Here is a 22,533-nt window from a genome sequence, read left to right on the forward strand (position 1 = left end):
CCAAGAGCTTTGATGTTTGGTGTTTTTGTTTTTTTGTTTTAACCTAGCCAGTTATTCAAATTGGGGACAGTGTAGAGAGGAAGAAGGGAAGACAGAGAGGAATCGAAGGGGTTGCCTCTATTGTCAATGAGAAGATAACTGGTAGCCTCCCCAGTGGAACGTATGCCAAGCCGTAATGACTTAGCTCTGCTTGAGCCAGCAAACACCAGCCGTGAACTTGGGAGTAAATATTCGTGAACAGATCTTCATTAGCCACAGAGAATAGTGCGGGAGCCTGACTTTAAACCAAACTCTGAGAGCTAGAAATTCAGAGAAGCTGTTTTTCCACACTGTCCAGAGCACAAATTATCCTCAGCATAGATAGTGAGGATTTCTAATATTATTTGAATGTGGAGTTTCAGGGTCAGTGCGCTATAATTTCATATCTGTGACATGCATCTCATGGAAAACATATTTCTTCCCCGTTCTTTCATGAATACATATGACACTTTGTTTTTAATGGCCTGGGCTGTAAATCCTTTAACTTGCATTTATGCAGAAGATCTCTGGATTTTTTTCTCCCCCGCCTCTCCTTCTAGGGCATATGTTAGAGACACTGAGTTATAGTGTCTTTCTATTTTAGCAAAATTGAGAAAACCACACCTGAAGGATTTTTTTTTCTTTTTTTCTTTTTTTTCTGCTTTACTTGTAGCTAGTAAAAGTGAGACTAGGGAAGATTCATTATTGACTCCACAAACATCTAGTCTCCAATAATTAGTGATCTTGCTGAAATTTGTGTTTCTATATCAGGGGATCAATTAGGTAAATTTGAAATGATCTGGAAGCATGCTATTTAAAATTAATATAGAATTATAACAGTTTTGTTTTCTTAGAGATACCAGGTAGAATTAATCTTTGGTCATTTCAGTAAAAACAGACAAGATGATCATAACTCTGATTTTTTGTTTGTTTTGTTTTGTTTTTGTAATAGGGAGCTGAAATAAAATTTTCAACTTTTTTTTTTTTTTTAAATAGAAACCGTGCATTTACTATGCCCTATGGGTGACCATTTTTATCTGTCTGGTTTACCCAGGTTCTCACAATGCCTACGTCATTCTGTGCCTTTTGTGTTTAGGTGTGGCCCTCAGAAAATGGGAAAACAATAACAACACAAAGACTTGTTTGACAAGATTCCCTGAGCCATAAAGCCAGCAACTCTGCCTTCAGTAATGAGAACAGATGCATTGGGAGAAACGTTGAATTCTAGCCATCCTGGGATAGGCAGCCTTTAATCCAAAATCAGATTGGGGGTGATCAAGCAGTTTTCTTTTCATTCTTTTTTTTCCACTATCCCCAAAAATTAAAAAAAAAAAATTATATATCTATATCCTCTATAGTTTATTTCTAATTTATTCACTGTGTGAAATGTGCTTTTAGATTCTGTAATATCAGAGAAAATTATATTGGGTCACACATAATGGAAACAAAGCAGCCATGACTAAGTTGCTATTTATAGGTTTCCTTTAATTGTTGAATGTTCACCTAAAACAGTAGTGTTATTATATTTCACTTTGTGGGCGAAAGAAAAATTTGCAAAAGTGCATTTTTTATTTTAAATATATATTATTATTGGATAAGAAACACAGTGAAAAACCAAACTGTAAAATTTTAAAGGGAAATTAAAATAATTTGCATTGCTATTGTTTAAAAAAAATAATCAAAGATTGCAGTTGGGATAGTTTCCCCAACAGTTCTGAAGAGTATTAGAGGTACATGTATCTCTTGCTGCAGTCTAGCAAATGAGATGCATTATTAAGAATTTATTGAAAATTTATAAAAACTTGAGATGGTAAAAAAAGCATATATTTGATGTGGAAATTTAGTTTGGCAAAATCTGTCTTCATGTGTTTCTCCCCATGTCTCTTTCTGAAATGAACAATTTTATGAGCTTGCTTATAAATCTAAACTTTCAGGAAAGTCTGTTCAATAAAATGGAAAACAAAGTTCACAGCGGAATAATGAGAACCTTCCACCTGATGTATCAAAAATATTTTTGACCCCTTGCCCAGTTTCCTCAAGGTCCTACCTGTTCTATTTTAGACTTGAACAGATCCTACTTTGCTTGCCTAGACTATTGGCATAGGTCAGTCTGTGGCTAAGCTTGTTCCTACAGCAGGTGGAAACAGTTCCTCTTCAAAATTATGATGTAAGAATGAATATACAAACCAGTTGATAAACCTGAAACATGTCTAAATGGTATTTAAATTATATTAACACCTACTCGTACAGCCATAGTGCAAGAGAGTGACTGACAAGTCCTATCTTTGCTGTTTGTAAATGTCTAATTTGCTACTTTAAAAAGGAAGGCACCTCACTCAGTGCTGCTCAATGGCTGCAGCATTGCAAATACTTCTGACAAGTGAGTATTTACTTAGTAAGAATCTATTGTTTGAAAATGGACTCAGAGAGATGCCATGTGAATGCATTTTTACCTTGCTTTCTACTTGCTGTTTTTGATTCAGAAAGGATAAAAGCCCGGGATTTCTCATTTTGCCTGCCCCCTTCATTTATTTATTAATTTTTCCAACTATGGAAAGTCAGCAGTTTTTTCTTGGGCTAAAAAAAAAATCTAGATTTGGAATTTCCTAAGAATTTATGTAAAAAAAAGAAGTGGACAGACATATTTTCATTCCTGAAAGTAAAAGGAAGCAGTGGTACTTGTTGTCTTTCCAGTCTTGAATGGGAGAGGATTTCAGAGCTACAGAAAATGAATTTATACCTTGTCAAAATAATGATGCAACTAGAATAAAGTAGAGAAATTAATTACCAACACTTGTAAATAATAAAAAAGTCATAGTGGTATTATCACTGTTGTGAATAACTATTTATAAATATAAAAAGATAAAGCAGGGCATATGATTAAAATGTCAATTTTAATTACAAATTAAAGAGGAACTAGGTGAGGTTGAAAAATTTAAGCAGGGTTTTATCAGAGTTCAAGTGGTTTCAAAGAAAATCCTTTGTACTAAATGCTCACTTACAAGCAAAGCACTTTACAAATACTTGGTACCTTAATCAAGAGTCATTGAATTAATGGAAAAATTTTAGGGAACTTTTTTTGATATGTGTTCAGATTTTTATTTTTTGAAAGGGGGAGGAAGGCCTAATTTCTGGAATGATCTTCATTCCTCACCTCCCATTCTATTTGAAAGCCAGTCCATGAGCTGTTGAGGAATCATTCATTCCTTCATTTATTTAGCACGTACTTATGAAGCACCTGCTCTGTGGCAGGCACTACTGGAGGTGCTGGAGATACAGCAGGAAACAAAACAGAGGAGGGCTCCACCCTTATGTGCTCATAGAAAAAGGCAAGCCTCTGTGAGAAGGATGCAGAGATATACCTATCAGGGAGTACATGATCACATCCACTCTTCTCCTTCAGTTGTCACTTATACTCCAATCATCTCTTGCTTAGCTCTTTACCATCAGATCCTGTTTTATATTCTACAACTTACCACTCAGAAGTTGCTCCTGGATGCTTCACAATAACATGATAATGGCAGCAGGAATGGAAAGGAATGTGTGCATTTGGCAAGGATTTCAGAAATATGGAAGGGAAGTCTTGGGTGATGGAGCAAGGAAGAGCTAGGATAGAGGCAGCCCGTGGATAGTGGCACTGTGATTCTGGAGAGCAAACTGGTGGAGCTGTGGATTTGGGGTTGGGGTTGGGAAAATGAGCTCACTTTTCAACACATGAGCCCATCCACAGAGGAGATTCCAGGGGAGGTTTTTGTCAAGAAATGTGGCAGGAGAGGGAGACAAGGACCAAACTGTGAAAGGAATTCTATATTGTGCCAGAGAGTTTCATTTTGTCCTGTGGGACCATGAGAGCATTTTCGTCAGTGGATGGCATATTTAGACAACTCATTGTAAAGATTGCTTGGGTAGCCATGGTAGGGAAACACCAGGGATAAGTGTTTTGGTAAGAAGGCTGTTAAAATTATCCCAAAATAAATGATGAAGACCTGAACCAAATCTGTGGTGGGGGTAAAAGAGAGGAAGTGATGGATATATTTAGGGGATATATACCACCCAACCCCAGTCTTAACTCATCCTAGTCTATTCTACTTTCATTGAACTGTAAAATCTTAGGGGGCAGGAATTATATCTTAGTCATCTTTGTCTACTCTAATGGTACTGAGCTTAGTGCATAATTTATAATAAAATATCAGTTGATTTGAATTTTGTTACAGTGGAACCACTGGAAACCTAATAATTTAGTTCTGGTAGAGGTCTTCAGTTACATCTGCCCACCTTATTATTTTACACATGAGAAGACAGGAGTGAGAGACATTGAGTTGTTCCTTATTCACAGTAGCTTGGTGGCAGACATAGTTCACAATTCTAGGTCTTCTTACTTCCAGGCTGTTGATCCTTGTCTGAGGGCTCACTGTTACCTTTGTAGTGTTGTGTTTCATGAAAGTGGTTCTCAGTTTATTACTTTGAATCAGAGAGGGTTAAAACTGGAAGAGTTTCCAGAGGTTTCTAGTCCATATCTCGCATGTGATAGATGAGGAGGTCAACTGTGGGCCCAAGTTAGCACCATTGGTGGGGCATGGTGGGACTCGGACTCAGATCTGCAGACCCCCAGGTCCATGCTCCCTACAGTATCCTCTTTCCTTATATATCACTCAATGGCAAATGTCAAATCTTTTGGGGATTTGACACTAAACGTTTTTCCATACTCTTCCAATGTCTGTAGAAATGTCTGGCAGCCTTATAGAATCCCAAAGTCCAGAATAGGGTTTGTGTGGTTTTATTGGGAGGCTTGATTTTTTTACATCAATTGTTAGACCAAATTTGAATCAGACCCCTTGGTAATCTCCTGAAGAGGGTGATGCCTGCGTTTCTGATACCCAGGCTGACCTGGTTTTCTGTGGAATCCTGGTCAGTGCTTCATAGTACCCTGTGCTATTTTTTTGACTCAGTCCTACCAGTGATTCAGTAGAGCAAAGTCAGATTCAAAACCAGATTCTTTTTCATTCAAGTCGGTAATGTGGCTTCAAAATGGTGTTTTTTCCCTATTCAGTATCCATCTAATCCCAAAGTGAGACTGAAAAGGCCCTTTCATACAATTTTTCTTTTAGAGTCCCTTATAATAAGGAATTGTCTTCCTTTTTCCTTGATGGTCAAGCTCATCTCAGCCACATCAAAAAGGAGAGCTTTCCAGACAGAATTTTTTCTTGTTTTCAACTAGTACAAAATAAAAGCTGTAGGAAAAGAAAACCATTTGATTTCTGTGCTTTAAGGCAGCTCAGCTCATACTTGTCTCCAGGCCCCCCAACAATTTTTTCTTTCTTCTTGGGTTAGATGAAAGGACAAAAGAAGTAAAGTTGAGGCCATGTAAGAGGGAGTTTGGGAAAAGCTAAGGGAGTATTTCAGATCCTCTCTTTTAGTCATTGAGAAGTGGTAGGTAAGTAAGAAATTCCAAAGAAGAACTCCGCCCTACTGTAGAAATCCTGTCATTCTTAATTTTGCATTCATCTGCCCTATCTCTAGTCCTTCTATCAAAGTAAATTGGACACCAATTGTTAAAAAACACTCACTCAAAGACAAAAATCTTTTCATTATTTTGAGGCTTGCCTGCATTGCTGCTTGGAATATTTTAACTTAGCTGCTATTTCTTTTTCTGGAAAGCTAGACTGGCAAACAAGGAAAAATTGCTAAAGAAAACTTTTCACCAATGCCATGGGGCACGTTTTCAATTTTGTGCCCGTGAGTTGGCTAATTGTAAACTCACTTGGGTGTTTGGATAATCAGCATGAGGGGTCAGTGGTCAATTGCACCTTTAAACTCAGTTAACAGTGATAATTCCATCTCAAACCTCTAGATATTACCTTTACAGTGCTATCTCCCCTCCCCCCCTTTTATTTGTCACAACTACCTAGCTCATTTGCCAACTTTTATAGAATTATATACATATTGAAAATTATTGTCAATTCTGTCACATGGATGTAAAGTGATTTTTAAATATGGTTCATACCTTTCACATTTTGTGACTATTCGGTGATACCACTGTGATTAAAATGATTATTCCATGCAATCTATGTGACATCTCTTTGAAGTATATAAACAAAACTAAAGAAACAACTTAGGAAATCAACAAATGTTGAAACAAATAACGAAATGAATAAGAAAGGGAGGTATTTCCCATTTTAGTCAGTTATTCTTACATTTCACCCAAACCAATTGTGATTGTATCTAACTTATTGAAATCTGGATTATGGTCAGCCTAAAGAATAAAGCTTCAAAGATAACATCATTGGTATTGTATCTAATGCTTATGTGCTAAAATAATATAGAGATAGTCATTGTCATCCCCTTTAAAGAATCTTTTAGAAGAAAATGCTTCTAATAGGACCATGTAGATATTCCAGCTCTCACTTTGGCACTTCCCCATCTATATCTCCTTAACTCTAGCCCCTAATGTGTTCAAGTCCATGAAGTCCATCTTTATAAAAAAGAGAGAAAAGGGTCTTAAGAAATGCATGTTAAAAAATTCCTTGCGAGACCCAGAGCTGTATGCTTTGTGACTCATAGAACAAGTGATACATCTGCCCATACTTGAAAAAGGCAACTAGCTGAAAAATACAGAGTGAGTGTGTCTCTAATAAAGATTATGCATCTCTGCCTCTGTTGGTAGCAAGGAACAAATCTTATTGCCATTGCTGTTCTTTTCTTCCCTACTTCTTGTAAACATTAGGTTTATTTGTATGAGAGAGAAAGAATCTAGTTTTTGCTGTGTTATTCAATCAGCTTGTCTCCCTGCACTTCGTTTGCGATCTCAGTGAGTCATTATGGCATAATTACAAGTCTAGCATGATATGCTATTTATTGAAAAGTGTCAATTTTTAGTGGAAAAGAAAAACTACAGTTGAAAAACTGTGAGCAGACAAATCAATGCCATGATTAACCAATATTAACAGATAACCTGAATATTTAAAATGCTTGCTGTCTGGTCCAAGGAAGTAGCAGAGAAGAAAATGCCTACCAGGGGTTAAACCTAAATGCCTGTGCTGCAGCCTATTTCTGTCAACATTCAGTTCAGGAAATAAACATTTATGCTTTCTGAAATGAAAGTGTATTTCTGAAGACTAGCCGTCAGATATTTTTTGCCCTTCACACTTTCAAATGCTTAGCCTTTTTTGTAAGTTGACTGCAAAGTGCATCGGTTTGCCAGGCTGAAAAGGAAAAAAAAAGTGCTTGACAAGTGCCCATGGCACCACAGTCAACCTCCTCAGTTTCAAGTAGAAGATGGCAAGAGGGTTGGCACAAAACATGCTTTCTTCAAGCCTATTACCTCAGGGATACCTGCCTCTTGAGAAGCTTTTCAATCCTTCCAAATGATGTTATTCCCAACTGTCATCTGGTTTATTTGGAGCACACATATTGCAGATAAACTTGCTATTTAATGGCAGGTCAAGGTAGACAGTCATTCTGGTAGCAAAATGCCTGAGATACATTAAATGGCCCTGACTCTGGGACGGAGATGAAGAGAGATCAGAGTTGTCAGCGATATGCATGGAATGGTCCGTGGCTGGGGAAGAAAAAAATGTGCCCTTGTATCAGTGTATTTTAAGAAGCTGTAATATGGCTAAACATTTAAAACTATAACCTGTCACACACCAAAGATTAGGATACCAGGATGTGCAAAGCATGACGTCCAAGCAACACAACTGAAAAGCATATTTTATTTCACTTGGGAGGGAGATTTATCTCTGAAGATAACTAAATATTATAGACGATGAGGACCTCTAACTTGTGGCCCAATAGCTGTAAAACACTAATAAATATAGCAAGAAAGCACAAGCAGGTAATTATCATTTTGATACTAGTATGTGTGCACCAATAGAGTAATCGTGTTTATAGAAAATTCCTTAGAGTCAGTTTATTAAAATATGCATTTTCATTTGGGCCTTGGCCATTAAGGTTTTTACACTTTGCTCAGGTTTGAGAAAAATATTATTTTACCCATCTGCCATTGTATATGTAAAATAAAGCTAGCACTCCTAAAGAGCAGGTAGAACAATTTCGTGGAATTAAAATATAATCTCTATTATGTATTCAGCCTCCTTAATGAACGGTCATGCACAATTGTCTTATAACAATGCTGTCTAACTGTTACTCAGGCCTTGGGCAGGGGGTGTCTTTGTGCCAGTATTCAGATTTCAGAGGTGCCTTAGTAAAGGGTTAAAGGGTTGAGACTCAGCTATTCCCAGGCCAAGAAGAGATAAAAGTCCAGACTTTTATTTATATTTTGCAAAACATGGATTGTCCTTTTTCCTATGGTTTTGCAAAAATTACCCTTCCTTTAATCAGCTGAAATAGACTTGAGGGTATCAAGCAAGCAAACTTGTCAAAACCTATTGTGCTATATCCATCTCTTCACATTCTCAGATCAAAAGAGAAAGAGTGAACCTTTCCTTTGCCTTTTGCCTTTTGCCTTCTTTTTATTTAATTAAGAAGTGAAAGAAAAAAGAAAGGTTTGCAGGAAGGCTAAACATACACACACACACACAAAACCCTTTGACACAGAAGAAACAAATTGCAGGATCAACCTAGAAAAATGGAATTTTATTGCTTTTTGCTTAATTAAACCCAAAAGAAATGTGTGAAATATTGTTATGGCTGAAAAATTGTTAATTTGTAAATCACAGGGACAAAGGGGCCCCTGTACAACTTTAAAGTTTCCGTGCACGTAAATGTCGATAGAGTGCCTTCTCCATCATCAGCACTAAATTCACATTGATGCCTCTTTTCTTCTCTGTATTGATCCTTCCATGAGAACGTAGATTTGTATCTGTTAATTAATGCGTCCTGAAACAGCGTTTGTATTAATCAGGCAGATAAGAAAAATTGGATGCCTGCACCCTCCTGACAACCGTAAAAGTGCTGGCCCTGATAAAATCGTGGATGGACCTCAATAAAAAAGTTCCTCCTTCCACTCAATAAACTAATCATCCTGCTTTTAATTATTCGGCAGAAAGATGTGTGGAGATTGGAGAATGTGTAAATCTATTTACTAACAGCAGTGTCTGGGAGGGAGAATAGGGCTGTCACGGGAGGTGCTGCAGGCTATGTGCTCTGTCCATCTGCTGCTGCAGAAAAGCTGCTGTTTGGGAGCCTGAAAAGAAACAAGAACACTAAGGTGAATTGAAATACCCATTTCTATGTGCTCCTAACTTTCCGGATAATAATTTAGTTTCTCATGTATTTATATACAAATAAGTTCCTAGCTAGTCCCTTTTCTTGACAAAGATATTTGGATTTGCAATTCATGCTGCATCTTCTTCTTTGGTGGGGGGAGGGGGTGGTGGTGGTGAGGGTAGATAGAAAAAAGAACAATCTGCTTTTTTTGTGAGTCTAACACTCCTAAAATCAAAAGCAGCTGGAGCCAGGTTAGATCATTGTTTTTCTCTCTTGACTCCTTGTTTAAAACATTATTAGCCGTTGTAAGTCTAATTCTCGGAGAGCATTTATCACCTTAACACCAAATTGCAATTACAAAAAAAAAAAAAAAAGATAAAAAGGGAGGTAAAAAGAAGACTTACACAGCCTGTCCAAAAAAAAACCCCGTCAAGTTAACATGTAAGCGGCTTGATAAACAATGAAAGAAATGCTTTACACATGCCTAAGACCCCGTTAAGAAAAGCTTGACTAATCCTTTCTGATGATTTTATTAAGCACTTATCGTTAATGGTGTTAAACAGCAAGCCACTAGGTTTCACCAACAGTCCAGGAAATCATTTTATTTTCCTATTGTTCTGTAGTTTCTAGTATTGTGTGAAATACGAAGTTTAATATGAATAGAAACAACAACAATAATAAACCATAAGCAGGCACCTGAGAAGGTTGGGAAGCCAGTGGGTATTTATATTGAAGGAAAGTACAAATAGATTCCTTAAGTTACAGTATTGAAATTTTTCTGCCTTTCTGTAGAAGTACTGGTGGCAGGACCTTAAATTATGTCTTAAAAAACTATGGGGTGGGGGTGGGGGTGGGTGGGTCACCTTGGACTTCCTTGCTATACCCTTGGAATTAGAAGTAAAGTTTATGAGACCTTTTTTAAGGCTTTTGGGAAAAGCATCAGGCTGATAATCAGTTATCTTCACTAACACTTCCTTTCAGAATCTAGATCGACTCTGAGATTTCAGTATATATCATTATTCCTAAATAGGTTTAATTGTACTACTTCATCCTTGCCTACTGAAAAACTATTTCTTTTTTATTTAAAATTTTTTACGTATGTTTTCTCAAGCTCAGAAGGGGCTTTAAGCATGCATGTGTGAATGCAGCCCAGAATTGCAGTAAATAATTGAAACAGTCATCTAGATATTTCAGATAAAAATAATTTATAATATAGCTCTACTTACTGAATGCATATTATAAATTAGTGTTTGGGTGAGCATTATTTTATATATTCCAAGTGTGAAAATTAAGGTACAAGTAGATAGCCGTGTTTAAGGTAAAACAGCCAGTAGCTCAGTGGAGCCAAAATTTAAATTCAAGATCTGACTCTGTTCATATGCTTTCCACTAAACCCCACTGCCTCTTTTAAATAGCTGGATCTTAATAACAGAATGAATTGGGGCTTCTCTATTTGGTGGGAAGACCTGGCTGCTAAGTATTCCACTTTATTTTACACCTGTAATCACCATTTAAGCAAGGAATTCAAGTCAAAATTATCAGTGGGGCAAAATATCCAATTCAGATGGCACTTGTAAGCACATACATCACTCACTGTTGCTTGTGAATATTATAGAGAAATATTTCCAAATTTTCACTTTACCGTGTGGCCTGAATCGTTTGTTGTCCTTTGTTTTTCAGTCTTTGTTTACTTTTATGTTGATTAACAATAGTAATTTTTAGAGATGAGGTAGTTGAAAATCTGACTTCCTGGAAGACATTCATAAAGACTTCATCCAGAAATCAAGTATATTTAAAGATTTTCTTCTGTGTGTTCTTCTCAAATGAAAGAGATAAAACTATTTCTAACTACTTCCTTATTATATTTCCATCAGACACATCTATGAAACCTATAGAAAATACCAACAAACTGAAGCTGGTTTGTGACTTTAACTTTGCAATTTGCAAAGTGATCAGTGGAAAATTTAAGAGCTCCTAATCAGAGCTCAGCATAATTTTGAACACTGATGCAGAAACCAAGGACCATATGTAACTAATGTTGCATTATGAAATTATGGCTTTAAAGTAACTTGATCTGCCCATCTTCCCATGCAGGCTTCTCCACTCTGTCGCTGGCGGACCAGATGAGCCTTCTGCAGAGTGCTTGGATGGAAATTTTGATCCTCGGTGTCGTATACCGATCCCTTTCGTTTGAAGATGAACTTGTCTATGCAGACGATTATATAATGGATGAAGACCAGTCCAAATTAGCAGGCCTTCTTGACCTAAATAATGCTATCCTGCAGCTGGTAAAGAAATACAAGAGCATGAAGCTGGAGAAAGAAGAATTTGTCACCCTCAAAGCTATAGCTCTTGCTAATTCAGGTTGGCATATTGACATGGTTGTTGCTACATTTTTTAAAATATCAGTTTTACCCCTTCCTTGAACAACTTCTTCAGGGATTTGCTAGACCCAGCTGGTAAATTCTGCATGAGTTAGCAAAATTATAATCATTATAGCTTTCTAGTGAAAACTTAGAAATAAGAAAAACTTAAAGGGAATTACTTTTATTTTACTTGCTTATTGAAAGCTGCAAAAAAACTACCTAATGCATTTACTAATTAGGACCATAGCAAAGCAAAAGTTCTTGTAGGAGCAGCATAAATTGAAACTCTCCAGACAAAATTTGCTCCATTGTCTTGTATGCACAAGTAGGAATAAGTTTGAATTATGAAAATACACACAACATTTCCCCTCTCAAAAATACAAATTAAGCAATTGGGAAAATATATTTCATGCTTTTTTTAATTTTGGTTATCAAAGAATACTCCATTTCCTTGCATTCTGGAGTTCTCTAGAAGTCAATTTCTGCTGAAGAAGTATTTCCCTCAAAGGTGCTACCATGGCAGTAAGGGTTAAGAATTATGGGAATAAATTTTCTTTACATTTGAACTGAAATGTGCTAAAATAGGGAGCAACCTCTGATAAGTAAAAATCGTTGGAGCTTTGTTGTTTTTCCCTTTGTGCCTCTCCTAATGCTTTACTGTGGTCTTAAGTCTCTTTTATCATTTGCATAAAGTTCAGGATAGATCCCTCCTTAATGACGCGCCGATCATTAGATACCTGCGTGTCAATAACATGCTCTGATGCTATGTACCATTGACAGTCACACCATGCCCCTCCATCTGCTTTTGTTTTGACCCTATCTTTGAACTTTATCTTGGTTGCCGGCCAGTAGTTTTCCCTTTAATTACAAGAAGGAAACTGTCAATAAAATCTGTTAAATGGGATGCAATGAGTGGCTTGAATGGGCGGATGGCTATTTGTTCAAATTCTGCACCATTCAAGGTATTGACAGTTTGTTTTCTGGGGCCATATGTGACGATCAGTCTCAGGCTGGGCTCAGCCACGCTGAAAAATGAAAAACCAGATTGCTTTTGCTTACTTGTGGATGACGACTTTGTGATTTGGCGCGGTCCTAGAGAGATGAGACCTTCTGCCCAAATTGCCCCCATGAGAGCCAGGGACGCGTGACTGTTTTTAGAAATAATTTTTAATTGATTTTGTAATTAACAGTTCATCTACAATATTGATGCATGAATCCTTGGACTGATAGGAGGGAAATTGTTTTCAACAATGAAGTTGTACTTTCCTATTTGTCTTCATAGTGGAGTTTAGCATTTCACACTTTTAATTGGGACCATAGCCCTCTGCCCCACCCACTATGCACCTCTCTTCTCCCACTCTCCTTTGAAACTATAAAATATGATTTTTATGACAAATGGCATTGTTGTTACAAACCCTCAAGAACCCCTTGTCCTGCTCTCTAAGAAGAGCAAAATGTGATATGGGATGGAATTTTTCTAAGAGTTTATTAGTTTGCATGAACTTCAAGTTGTAGCATCTCTCCCAGTTAAATGAAAGATTTTGTGGCAATGGTTTGGAGAAGATGTTTTTATTTGGTGACCATAAAACAATTCTACTGAAAACATTTATAAATGATGGTTGTTTGGTTATTTATTTTAAAATACACTAAGCATGTTTTATATCTTTGTATGCTTCAAATTGCTTTTTAAAATTTATTAACTGCGTGAATGCTGGGCAATGCTGAAACTCAGAATGCTTAAGATGTAATATCTAATACTTTATGACTAAGTATTGTGTTGATACTTTATGACTAAGTATTGTGTTGAGAGTATCTGAATTACTTTGTGCAGCATTTCTGTCTTTGTTGTATAGAACACGTTTGATATTATGTTTGATATTATATGTTTTATATAAATATTCTAATCACACATACTCTGCTGTGTGGGGGAGGAAGTCACATACTTTAGAGCAGTGACTGTTAATTAGGAAGTCTTTATTTAGAGAACCAGTTTCTTTCCTTTTCTTGTTTAATGCCAGAAATAGTTAACAAGCCCTTATTTTTCTCTTATCTTAGTAGTTCAGAAGCATTGCCTTTTTCTTGGAAAATTCCTCCATTTCACAAAATTTTCCTGCAAGTGATGCTTACATTCTTTTAGCTTTGCAATACCAAGAAAAAAAAATAATTGAATCACAGTCCATACTAAAGGAAAAGTGATTAAGTAATATAAGGACTATTTAAATCTCTTAACTATGCCACCTCTTTCTTTCGTCCACCCAATCCCCAGGCCCCACCATTTTAACTTGAGATAAAACATGCAGAAAGTAATTTTCTTTCACCCTGTCAATATGATATTATATTATTCCATTTTTTTTCCACCATCATTTGGAAGACAGCGATAAAGTTGTAGATTCAGATCTTGCTTGGATCCAATGTAAATTTCTTAAACTACTCTTAAACACATCAGTATAAAAATATTTGAATAGGCACCCTAAAAAGCTCTTAGATGTTCTTTTAGTATTTGGGGATTTCAGATTAATGTAAGTGATTTTTTTTTTGTGCAAAAACAAATCCATGCTACGGTTATTTACATAGGTATCTTAACTTTGCCTATATGAATGTAGGTGTTAACAGCCATTGTCTCATTTATGTAAATTGTCAGCATATTTTAACCTTTTGTATTTATTCAATAATTATAGGTGTTGTGCTTATGCTTGGGAAACAAGGGTTTGGCTTCCTGATAATGGCTGTCATATTTTTTGTAGCTATGTTTCTATCATACGTGCATGTAGGAATACTGATAAAACCAGAACACCACTGGAGAAAGTGTAAACCCCATCTTCAGGTGTCTAGCCGAAGAAAAATATATTTTGAACTAATACTGAATTATCACATTCAAATATAGGAAAACCTTCAAATAATAATTCTAATTATTTCTGAAGGTAAGAAAACTTACAGGCTAACTTAATCTGCAACATCTCATCTTTTCATTTTTTTTTTTTTTACAGAAGTTGTAGGTTTACAGAAAAATCATACGTAAAATACAGAGTTACCAGATACTACACCTTGCATTAGTGTGGTACATTCATTACAATTCATGAAGGAACATTCTAATTTTACTATTAACTATAGCCCATCATTTACAATAGGGTTTGCTGTTTCTGATATACAGCCCTGTTTTGTTTTCTTTTTAAAATTTTTCTTCTAGTAAAATATATATAACCTAAAATTTCCCCTTATAATCACATTCAAATATATAATTCAGTGCTATTAATTATGTTCACAATGTTGTGCTACCATCATCATCATCCATTACCAGAACTTTTCCATCAACTCAAATAGAAATGCTATTCAATTTAAGCCTTAATCCCCAATTCCCTATGCCCAACCAGCCCCTAAGTAACCTGTATTCTAGATTCTGACTCTATTAGTTTGCTTATTCTAATTATTTCATATCAGTGATATCATACAAAATTTGTCCCTTTGGGTCTGGCTTAATTCACTCAACATGATATCTTTAAGGTTCTGCATGTTGTCACATATATCAGAACTACACTCCTTTTTAACAGATGAATAAAATCCCATTGTGTATATACATTTTGTTTATCCATTCATTTGTTGATGGTCTCTTGGGTTGCTTCCATCTTTTGGCAATTGTGAATAATGCCGCTGTGATCATCAGTATGCAAATATCTGTTCAAGTTCCAGCTTTTAATTCTTTTGGGTATATACCTAGAGGTGGGATTGCTGAGTCATATGGTAATTCTATTTTTAGCTTCCTGAGGAACTGCGTGCATCCTCTTTAACACATAATTTTCCTATTTTTATGTAGCCGTTTTAGTGGGTGTGAAATGATATATCATCATGGTTTTGATTTGCATTTCCCTAATGGCTAATGAGGTTGAGCATCTTTCCATGTACTTATTAGTCATTTGTGTATCTTCTTTGGAGAAATGTCTATTCAGGCCCTTTGCCCAGTTTTTCATTGGGTTGTTAGTCTTTTTGTTGAGTTGTAGGATTTCTTTTTTTATTTTGGATATTAAATCGTCTTCAGATATGTGGTTCCAAAATAATTTCTCCCATTGTGACAGTTGTATTTTCCATTTGATGATGAAGTCCCTTGATACCCAAAAGTTTTTAATTTTGATGAGGTCCCATTTACCTTTTTTTTCCCCCCATTTTGTTATTTATGTTTTGGGTGTAAAGTCTAAGAAACCATTCCCTAACCCAAGGGCCTGAAGATACTTCCCTATGTTTTCTTCTAAGTATTTTACAGTCCTGGTTCTTTTATTTAGGTCTGATCCATTTGGGGTTGATTTTTTTAATCTGGTATGAGGTAGAGGTCCACCTCCATTCTATTGCATATGAACATCCAGCTTCCCCAGCACTGTTTGTTGAAGAGAATTTTCTTTCCAATTAAGTACACTTGATAACCCTATCAAAAATCAGTTGGCCACAAATGTGAGATTGATTTCTGAACTCTTGATTCAGTTCCATTGGTCTATGTGTCTGTCCTCCTGGCAGTACCATGCTGTTCTGATTACTGTGGCTTTGTAACAAGTTTTAAGAATGAGAGGTATGAATCTTCCAATTTCATTCTTATTTATCAAGACGGCTTTGGCTATTCAGGGTCCCTTGCCCTTCTATATAAATTTGATGATTGGCTTTTACATTTCTGCAAGAAGGCTGTTGGAGTTTTGATTGGGATTGCATTGAATCTGTAAATCACTTTGGGTAGAACTGACATCTAGCAATACTTAGTCTTCCAATCCATGAACCAAACATCCCGCCATTTATTTAGATTTTCTTTGACTTCTTTTAGAAATTTTTTAATAGTTTTTGGTTTATAAGTCCTTTACATACTTGATTAGAATTATTCCTAGATATTTAATTCTTTTAGTTGCTACTGTAAATGGAATTTTTTTCTTGATGCCTTCTTCAGATTGTTCATTACTAGTTTATAGAAAAACAACTGATGTTTGCATGTTGATCTTGTATCCCACAACTTTGCTGAACTTACTAGTTCTAGTAACTTTGTTGTGGACTTTTCAGGATTTTCTGTGTATAGAATCATGTCATGTGTAAATAAGGAAAGTTTCACTTCTTTCTTTCCAATTTGGATTCCTTTTATTTCTTTATTTTGCCTAATTGCTCTAGCTAGAACTTCTAGGACAATGTTGAATAACAGTGGTGACAATGGGCATCCTGATCTTAGAGGAAAAGTGCTCAATTGTCCACCATTGAATATGATGCTAGCTGTGAGTTCTTCATTTATGCCATTTATCATGTTGAGTAAGTTTCCTTCTATTCCTACTTTTCTAAGTGTTTTTATCAAGAAGTTATGCTGGATTTTGTCTGATGCATTCTTTGCATCAATTGAGGTAATCGTGTGGTTTTTTTCCTTTTTTAATATGGTGTAATACTTTAATCAGTTTTCTTATGTTGAACTACCCCTGCATAGCTGAGATAAATCCCAGTGGATCATGTTGTTTAATTCTTTTACGTACTGTTGGATTTGGTTACTAGTATTTTGTTAAAGATTTTTGCATCTATATTCTTTAGAGATATTGGTCTGTAGTTTTGCTTTTCTAGTTGTATTGTTATCTGGCATTGGTATGAAGATGCTATTGGCCTCACAGAATGAATTAGGAAGTATTCCCTCCTCTTAATTTTTTGGAAGAGTTTGAGCAGGTGTTATTAATGTTAATTCTTCTTGGAATATTTGGTAAAATACACTGCATAAGACATCTGGTCCTGGGTTTTTCTTTGTTAGGAGGTTTTGATTACTGCATCTCAATCTCTACTATCTGTGGATTTGTTCATATCTTCTATTTTCTTCTTGAGTAGGTAGTTTGTGTGTAGGATTTTGCCCATTTCATCGAGTCGTCTAATTTGTTGCCATAAAGTTGTTCATAGTCTCCTCCTATAGTCCTTTCTATTTCTGTGAGACTGATAATAATTTCTCCCTTTACATTTCTGATTTTAGTTATTTATTTGTATCCTCTCTCTTTTTTTCTTTCTCAGTCTAGCTAAAGTTTGTTGATTTTATTGGTCTTTTCTAGGAACCAACTCTTAATTTTTTTAATTCTTTCTATTATTATTTTATTCTCTATTTCATTTATCCCTACTCTAATCTTGGTTATTTCCTTCCTTTTGTTCACTTTGGATTTAGTTTGTTCTTCATTTTCTCCATCCTTCAGTTATGGATTAGAGCTCTGATCTGAGATCTTTCTTCTTTATTGTAAGCATTTAGAGCTATAAATTTCCCTCTCAGCTCTGCCCTTGCTGCATCCTATACATTTTGGTATGTTGTACTTTCGTTTTCATTCACCCAAGGTATTTTCTAATTTCCCTTGTGATTTTTTCTTTGATCCATTGGTTGTTTAAGAGGACATTGTTTAATCTCCTCATATTTGTGAGTTTTCCATTTTCCCTCTGTTATTGATTTCTAGCTTCACTCCATTGTGGTCAGAAGGACCACAGAACCAGTGGTTCACAGTACCATCATATAGTTATGCATTCATCATCACAATTAATTTTTGAAGATTTTCATTACTCCAAAAAAAAAAAAAGAATAAAAATAAAAATAAAAAAGAACACCCAAAACATCCCATACCCCTTATCCCATCCTATTATTTATTCATTTTTTTGTCTTTGTTTTCTTACTCATCTGTCGGTTGCAAGGTTTTTGTAATTACACAGTCACATATTAAGAACTATATATTTATATTATCATCTTCAAGAATCAACTACAAGTTTACAAAATTAAACTAGGCAGAGCCTGTGTCCATCTCCAATTTGATCTGGGGTTCCACCAATTTCACATCAACAACGGCCGGGGAAGCCTGATTCTCCAGGCACAGCTGCTTCCTGCATCCTTCCCCTCCTTAGGTCTTCACTCACCTCCAAGTTATATGAGGTGGCAGGCTGGGATTTCCCTGCCATGTGTGGTCACCCTCCAGTCACTTCCTCAGAGGAGGAGACCAGAAGTTTCTCATAGAGGACACTCAGGGGGACCCTTTTCATACTGTACCTGAGGACTCTGCCAAGGAAGTTTAGTTTTCTCAGGAGGTTGTGCAGTGGGGGAGGTTCTAAACCTGGAGCTCCACCATGCATTGTCCAATCTGAAAGACTGGCCTGGACCATGGCTTGGGGTGGAATTTGTGACATGCTGCAGGCCTGGATGGTACTCAGGTGAGTTCTGTTGTTTGGATCCTGGAGGTCTTTACTTGACACCTGTACAGCTGTCTTCATGATCCCTTGGGGTGCCTCTTTGTCTTCTAGTCCATTTGTACTTGGAGGGGGGGGGGTCTCATAACAGTTTTTTACATAAAGTTTATTTTATCTGATATTAGCATGGATACCCCAGCATTCTTTGGGTTACTACTTGCATAGTTTATTATTTTCCATCTTTTCACTTTCATCCTACTTATATCTTTCAATTTAAGGTGTGTCTTGTAAGCAGTCCATAGTTGGCTCATTCTTTTTTATCCAATCTCTGCCTTTCGACTGGGAAGTTTAATCTATTTACATTAAAAGCAACTACTGATAATGGCATACTGTCTTCTGCTATTTTTCTATTTTGCCCTTGTAAATCTTATACCTTTTTTTGATCCTCTATTCTTCTGTTAAAGCCTATGTCCATATTTATTTGTTTTTTTGTACTGTAGCATTTTGAGTCCCTTCTCATTTCTTTCTGAGTATATTTTTCTTGTATTTTCTTGTGGTTACCATGTAGTTAAAATTTAAAATACTAAATCTATAACCATCATATTTGATTTGATATCAGCTTATCTTCAATAGCATACATATAGCTTATTCCTAATGTTTAAAATGAGTTCTATTCATTGAAAGAAACAAAACTTAAACTTCTCATTTAATAAATGATAACCATGAGGGCATACTAACTATCTCCCCATCCGACCTAAAATTCTTAAACTCAATTCAGCAGGAAGAACCTCTGGAAAAGAAAATAATATGAGGAATATTGTTTAAAGGATTGTTCAGCAGTTTTCTAATGTATATAAATGAAGGAAATAATAGAGATAGATTCAAATGAAACAGAATGAATATACCTGAAAAGAAATGCAAAAAAAAAAAAAAAAAAAATAGCATACACATTCATGACTTCTCTTGTCTTTGCATATCAACCACCACTTGAGCAGTTATTACATCCTTGATACATTCTGTGGACTAGAATTTAAAAAGAAAAAATTAGGTCACAATTTTAACAATGTATTTGGTAAGCCCTAGTATCCTCATGTGTACACCAAGAGATTAGACTGATCTCTAGAATTCTTTACATTTTGAAATTCTATAATTATATGATACTTTATGTCTCTTCATTAGAAAATATAGTGAAATATTACTATGAGCATTTTGGGTAAGTTTATATCACAGGATTCTTTTCTCTGGACAAGTTTCCAAGTATTTGTTTGAAATTATTATTCCCACCCTCAAAGTAACATACTCATTTTTATATACTGGAAGATTAAAAGCACTTTAAAATTATGAATCACTTTTAGCCTGATGATTCTCTTTTGCTCAAGTCAACAAGACCTTTTCATGCTCTTTGAGAATGCAGTTTAGCCAGTAAACATTTTTGAGGCACCTTCCATTTTCTCATCTATAAATTGTCTGACATCCTCTACTTGCCAGTTAATTTCAAGTAAAGGTGTTGAGTTTGGTGTATGTATATATATATATATATATATATATATATATATATATATATATATGGTGTGTGTGTGGGGGCGCACACGTGCTGAATTTGGAATTTGGAAATATTAACATGTTTGAGGATTTAAATGACTGGTGGAAAAGTGAAAACTCCTGCAGTTCTTTAGTTTCTATAGGGCCCTCAAATAAGTTTATTGAAATTTTGGCTAAATTTACTGACTTGTTAGTCTGGAGATAAGAGTTTTAGCTATTGGTCAAAGGGTTATCTTTTTTTGAGTTTTCTTTCTGTAGACATTTCTGTTTTTCCTAGCCTTTGCTGGGGAATCTCATTTGATTTCCTTAACATCCCTATGAGGTACACATGTTCAACATTGTTTTACAGGTAAGTAAAGTGAGTTAACAGAGGTACGTGACTACAAGGAGGCAGAGGGTTGGACCCTCTGTCCCTTGCTATCAACAAGCTATTTGTGTTCCACAAATAATTATCTACCATGTCTTTTAAAAGGCTAGTGAACAAGACTCTGACCATTGCAATCTCACATCCACCAACCTGAATTAGTATTTTTATTTAGTTTAGAATTGTGTGCCCATTTCCTTTATCTTATCATCTTCTTGGAGTTATAATACTTTAAACCACCCAGAAAAAATGACAAACAGATTTGGAGAAGAAATTTTACCAGGCTATTATAGTCTTAAAGAAGTGAGTAAGTAGGAATTTTGTGGCAAGTTGATCTTTGTTCTTAACTTTTATCTATACCAACCCATAATTAATACTATCAGATAAATAGAAAAACAAAATTATGACTTTTCATCCCCTAATCTGCTCTTCTTTGGTATTTCCCAAGTCTGTCATCAGTGGATTTTTAAAAATTTTAGTTAAGGTGATAGCTTTGTAAAGTGGATTATTTTTAACTAATGCAATTCTTAAATTTCATGCAATTCTTATATTTCAAATTTTTATGTAAAAATCTAAAAGCTGGTTCTTAAATGCTCCTTATTATGTTCATTGATCACTACGCCTTGACACCAAGATGGAAGCACGTAACTCTGTGCTTCCATCTTGGGTAATAAGCACATAAAATACTCTGCATATTTGCTTCACTTCCAGGGAATTACTTTAACATAATATAATTTTCATTTACAGGTCTTAAGATAATGAGCAATCTGTTACAAAAAAGTCACTAGCATGTTATATATCACATATAATGTTGTGGAAGGTTGAAATATTCACCACCCAAGTTGGTATCAGCATTCACTTATCAAGTATAATTGTTTTGCTGAAAGATATATTTCTACTTCTCTTCAAGTAAAAGGAGTTAGAAAAACCTTCAAAGAGAAATTCCATTATGCAGGGTGAACATAACAATGATAACAGTCATTTGGGATTTGTGAAGGAAGCCTAGAGGAAAGAAATCATGGACCATGGAGGTTTTCTGTGGTTCGACATTTTATGTTAATACACGAACAGTGATTGTACAGCTGGAATAGATATAGGAGGAGAAGGCTGGTGTTATAGCCAGAGCAAAGTGTGAGGAAAACAGACCTCCTTGAAAACACAACTGGGTCTTAATAGAAGCTTTGAAAATGAAAAGTTTTGTTCTTTTCACCATGGTTGAGCACAGAATCAGAATTACTAGTACTATTAATATTAGGTATGAAACTTCTCTGGGTTGGAAAAGACCTAAAAGGCCCCCCCCCTTGTATTTCTGGCAAGTGTTTCTACAGTCTTTATAGGAATTCTGCTTGACTCACTACTTTCTAGAGGAGACCATGCCATCAGAAGTCACTCTCCCCACCCACCCACCCCCATCTCTGTCTCTCTATTTGTGTGTGTGCCTCACCATTTTGATTTAAATAAAATGCTGATACAAAACCATAAAAACACAACGATATACCATAATGAGTATATTAGTTTCTAAATGTTTGACAAAGTATATCTATGTTATTCAAAAACTAATTCATCATGGGGACAATCAGTGTTCCTCGGTGCCCCAACGTATTGTATCACAGGGCACCCTGTCTCAGGGCCCTTTGGAGCCAGTCTATGCACTCTACATGGGTACTCAGCCACGTTTTGGTTGGGAATCATCAAAAATCAAACTGTCAAAGAAATGCCTAACTATAAAACCAATAAACTACAAAATTCTAGAAAGGAAAGCGAAACTGACCTTCAGAATAAACCCATCAAGATAATCACATAACCAGATAGCAAAATAATCACAAGGCATACTAAAATGCAAGAAGATGTGGTCTAGTTAGAGGAACAAATAAAAAGTTGGAGGAGACACAGAATTTGGGGATGAATTTGTTAGATTCCATATAT

At 35.7% G+C, this 22,533-nt stretch overlaps 1 protein-coding gene across 12 annotated transcripts in view; it reads left to right on the plus strand.

The window, feature by feature from the left end:
- ESRRG (estrogen related receptor gamma) overlaps positions 1 to 22,533 on the plus strand; it is a 654,513-nt gene that overhangs the window by 624,184 nt on the left and 7,796 nt on the right. For all 12 annotated transcript variants that reach the window (XM_037823731.1, XM_037823739.1, XM_037823738.1 and 9 more), the window contains one exon: positions 11,281 to 11,550. In XM_037823731.1, coding sequence (XP_037679659.1) covers positions 11,281 to 11,550 — 270 coding nt within the window. The remainder of the gene's footprint in view (positions 1 to 11,280; positions 11,551 to 22,533) is intronic.

Source organism: Choloepus didactylus, chromosome 2 (assembly GCF_015220235.1).
Source record: "Choloepus didactylus isolate mChoDid1 chromosome 2, mChoDid1.pri, whole genome shotgun sequence".
Lineage (NCBI taxonomy): Eukaryota > Metazoa > Chordata > Mammalia > Pilosa > Megalonychidae > Choloepus > Choloepus didactylus.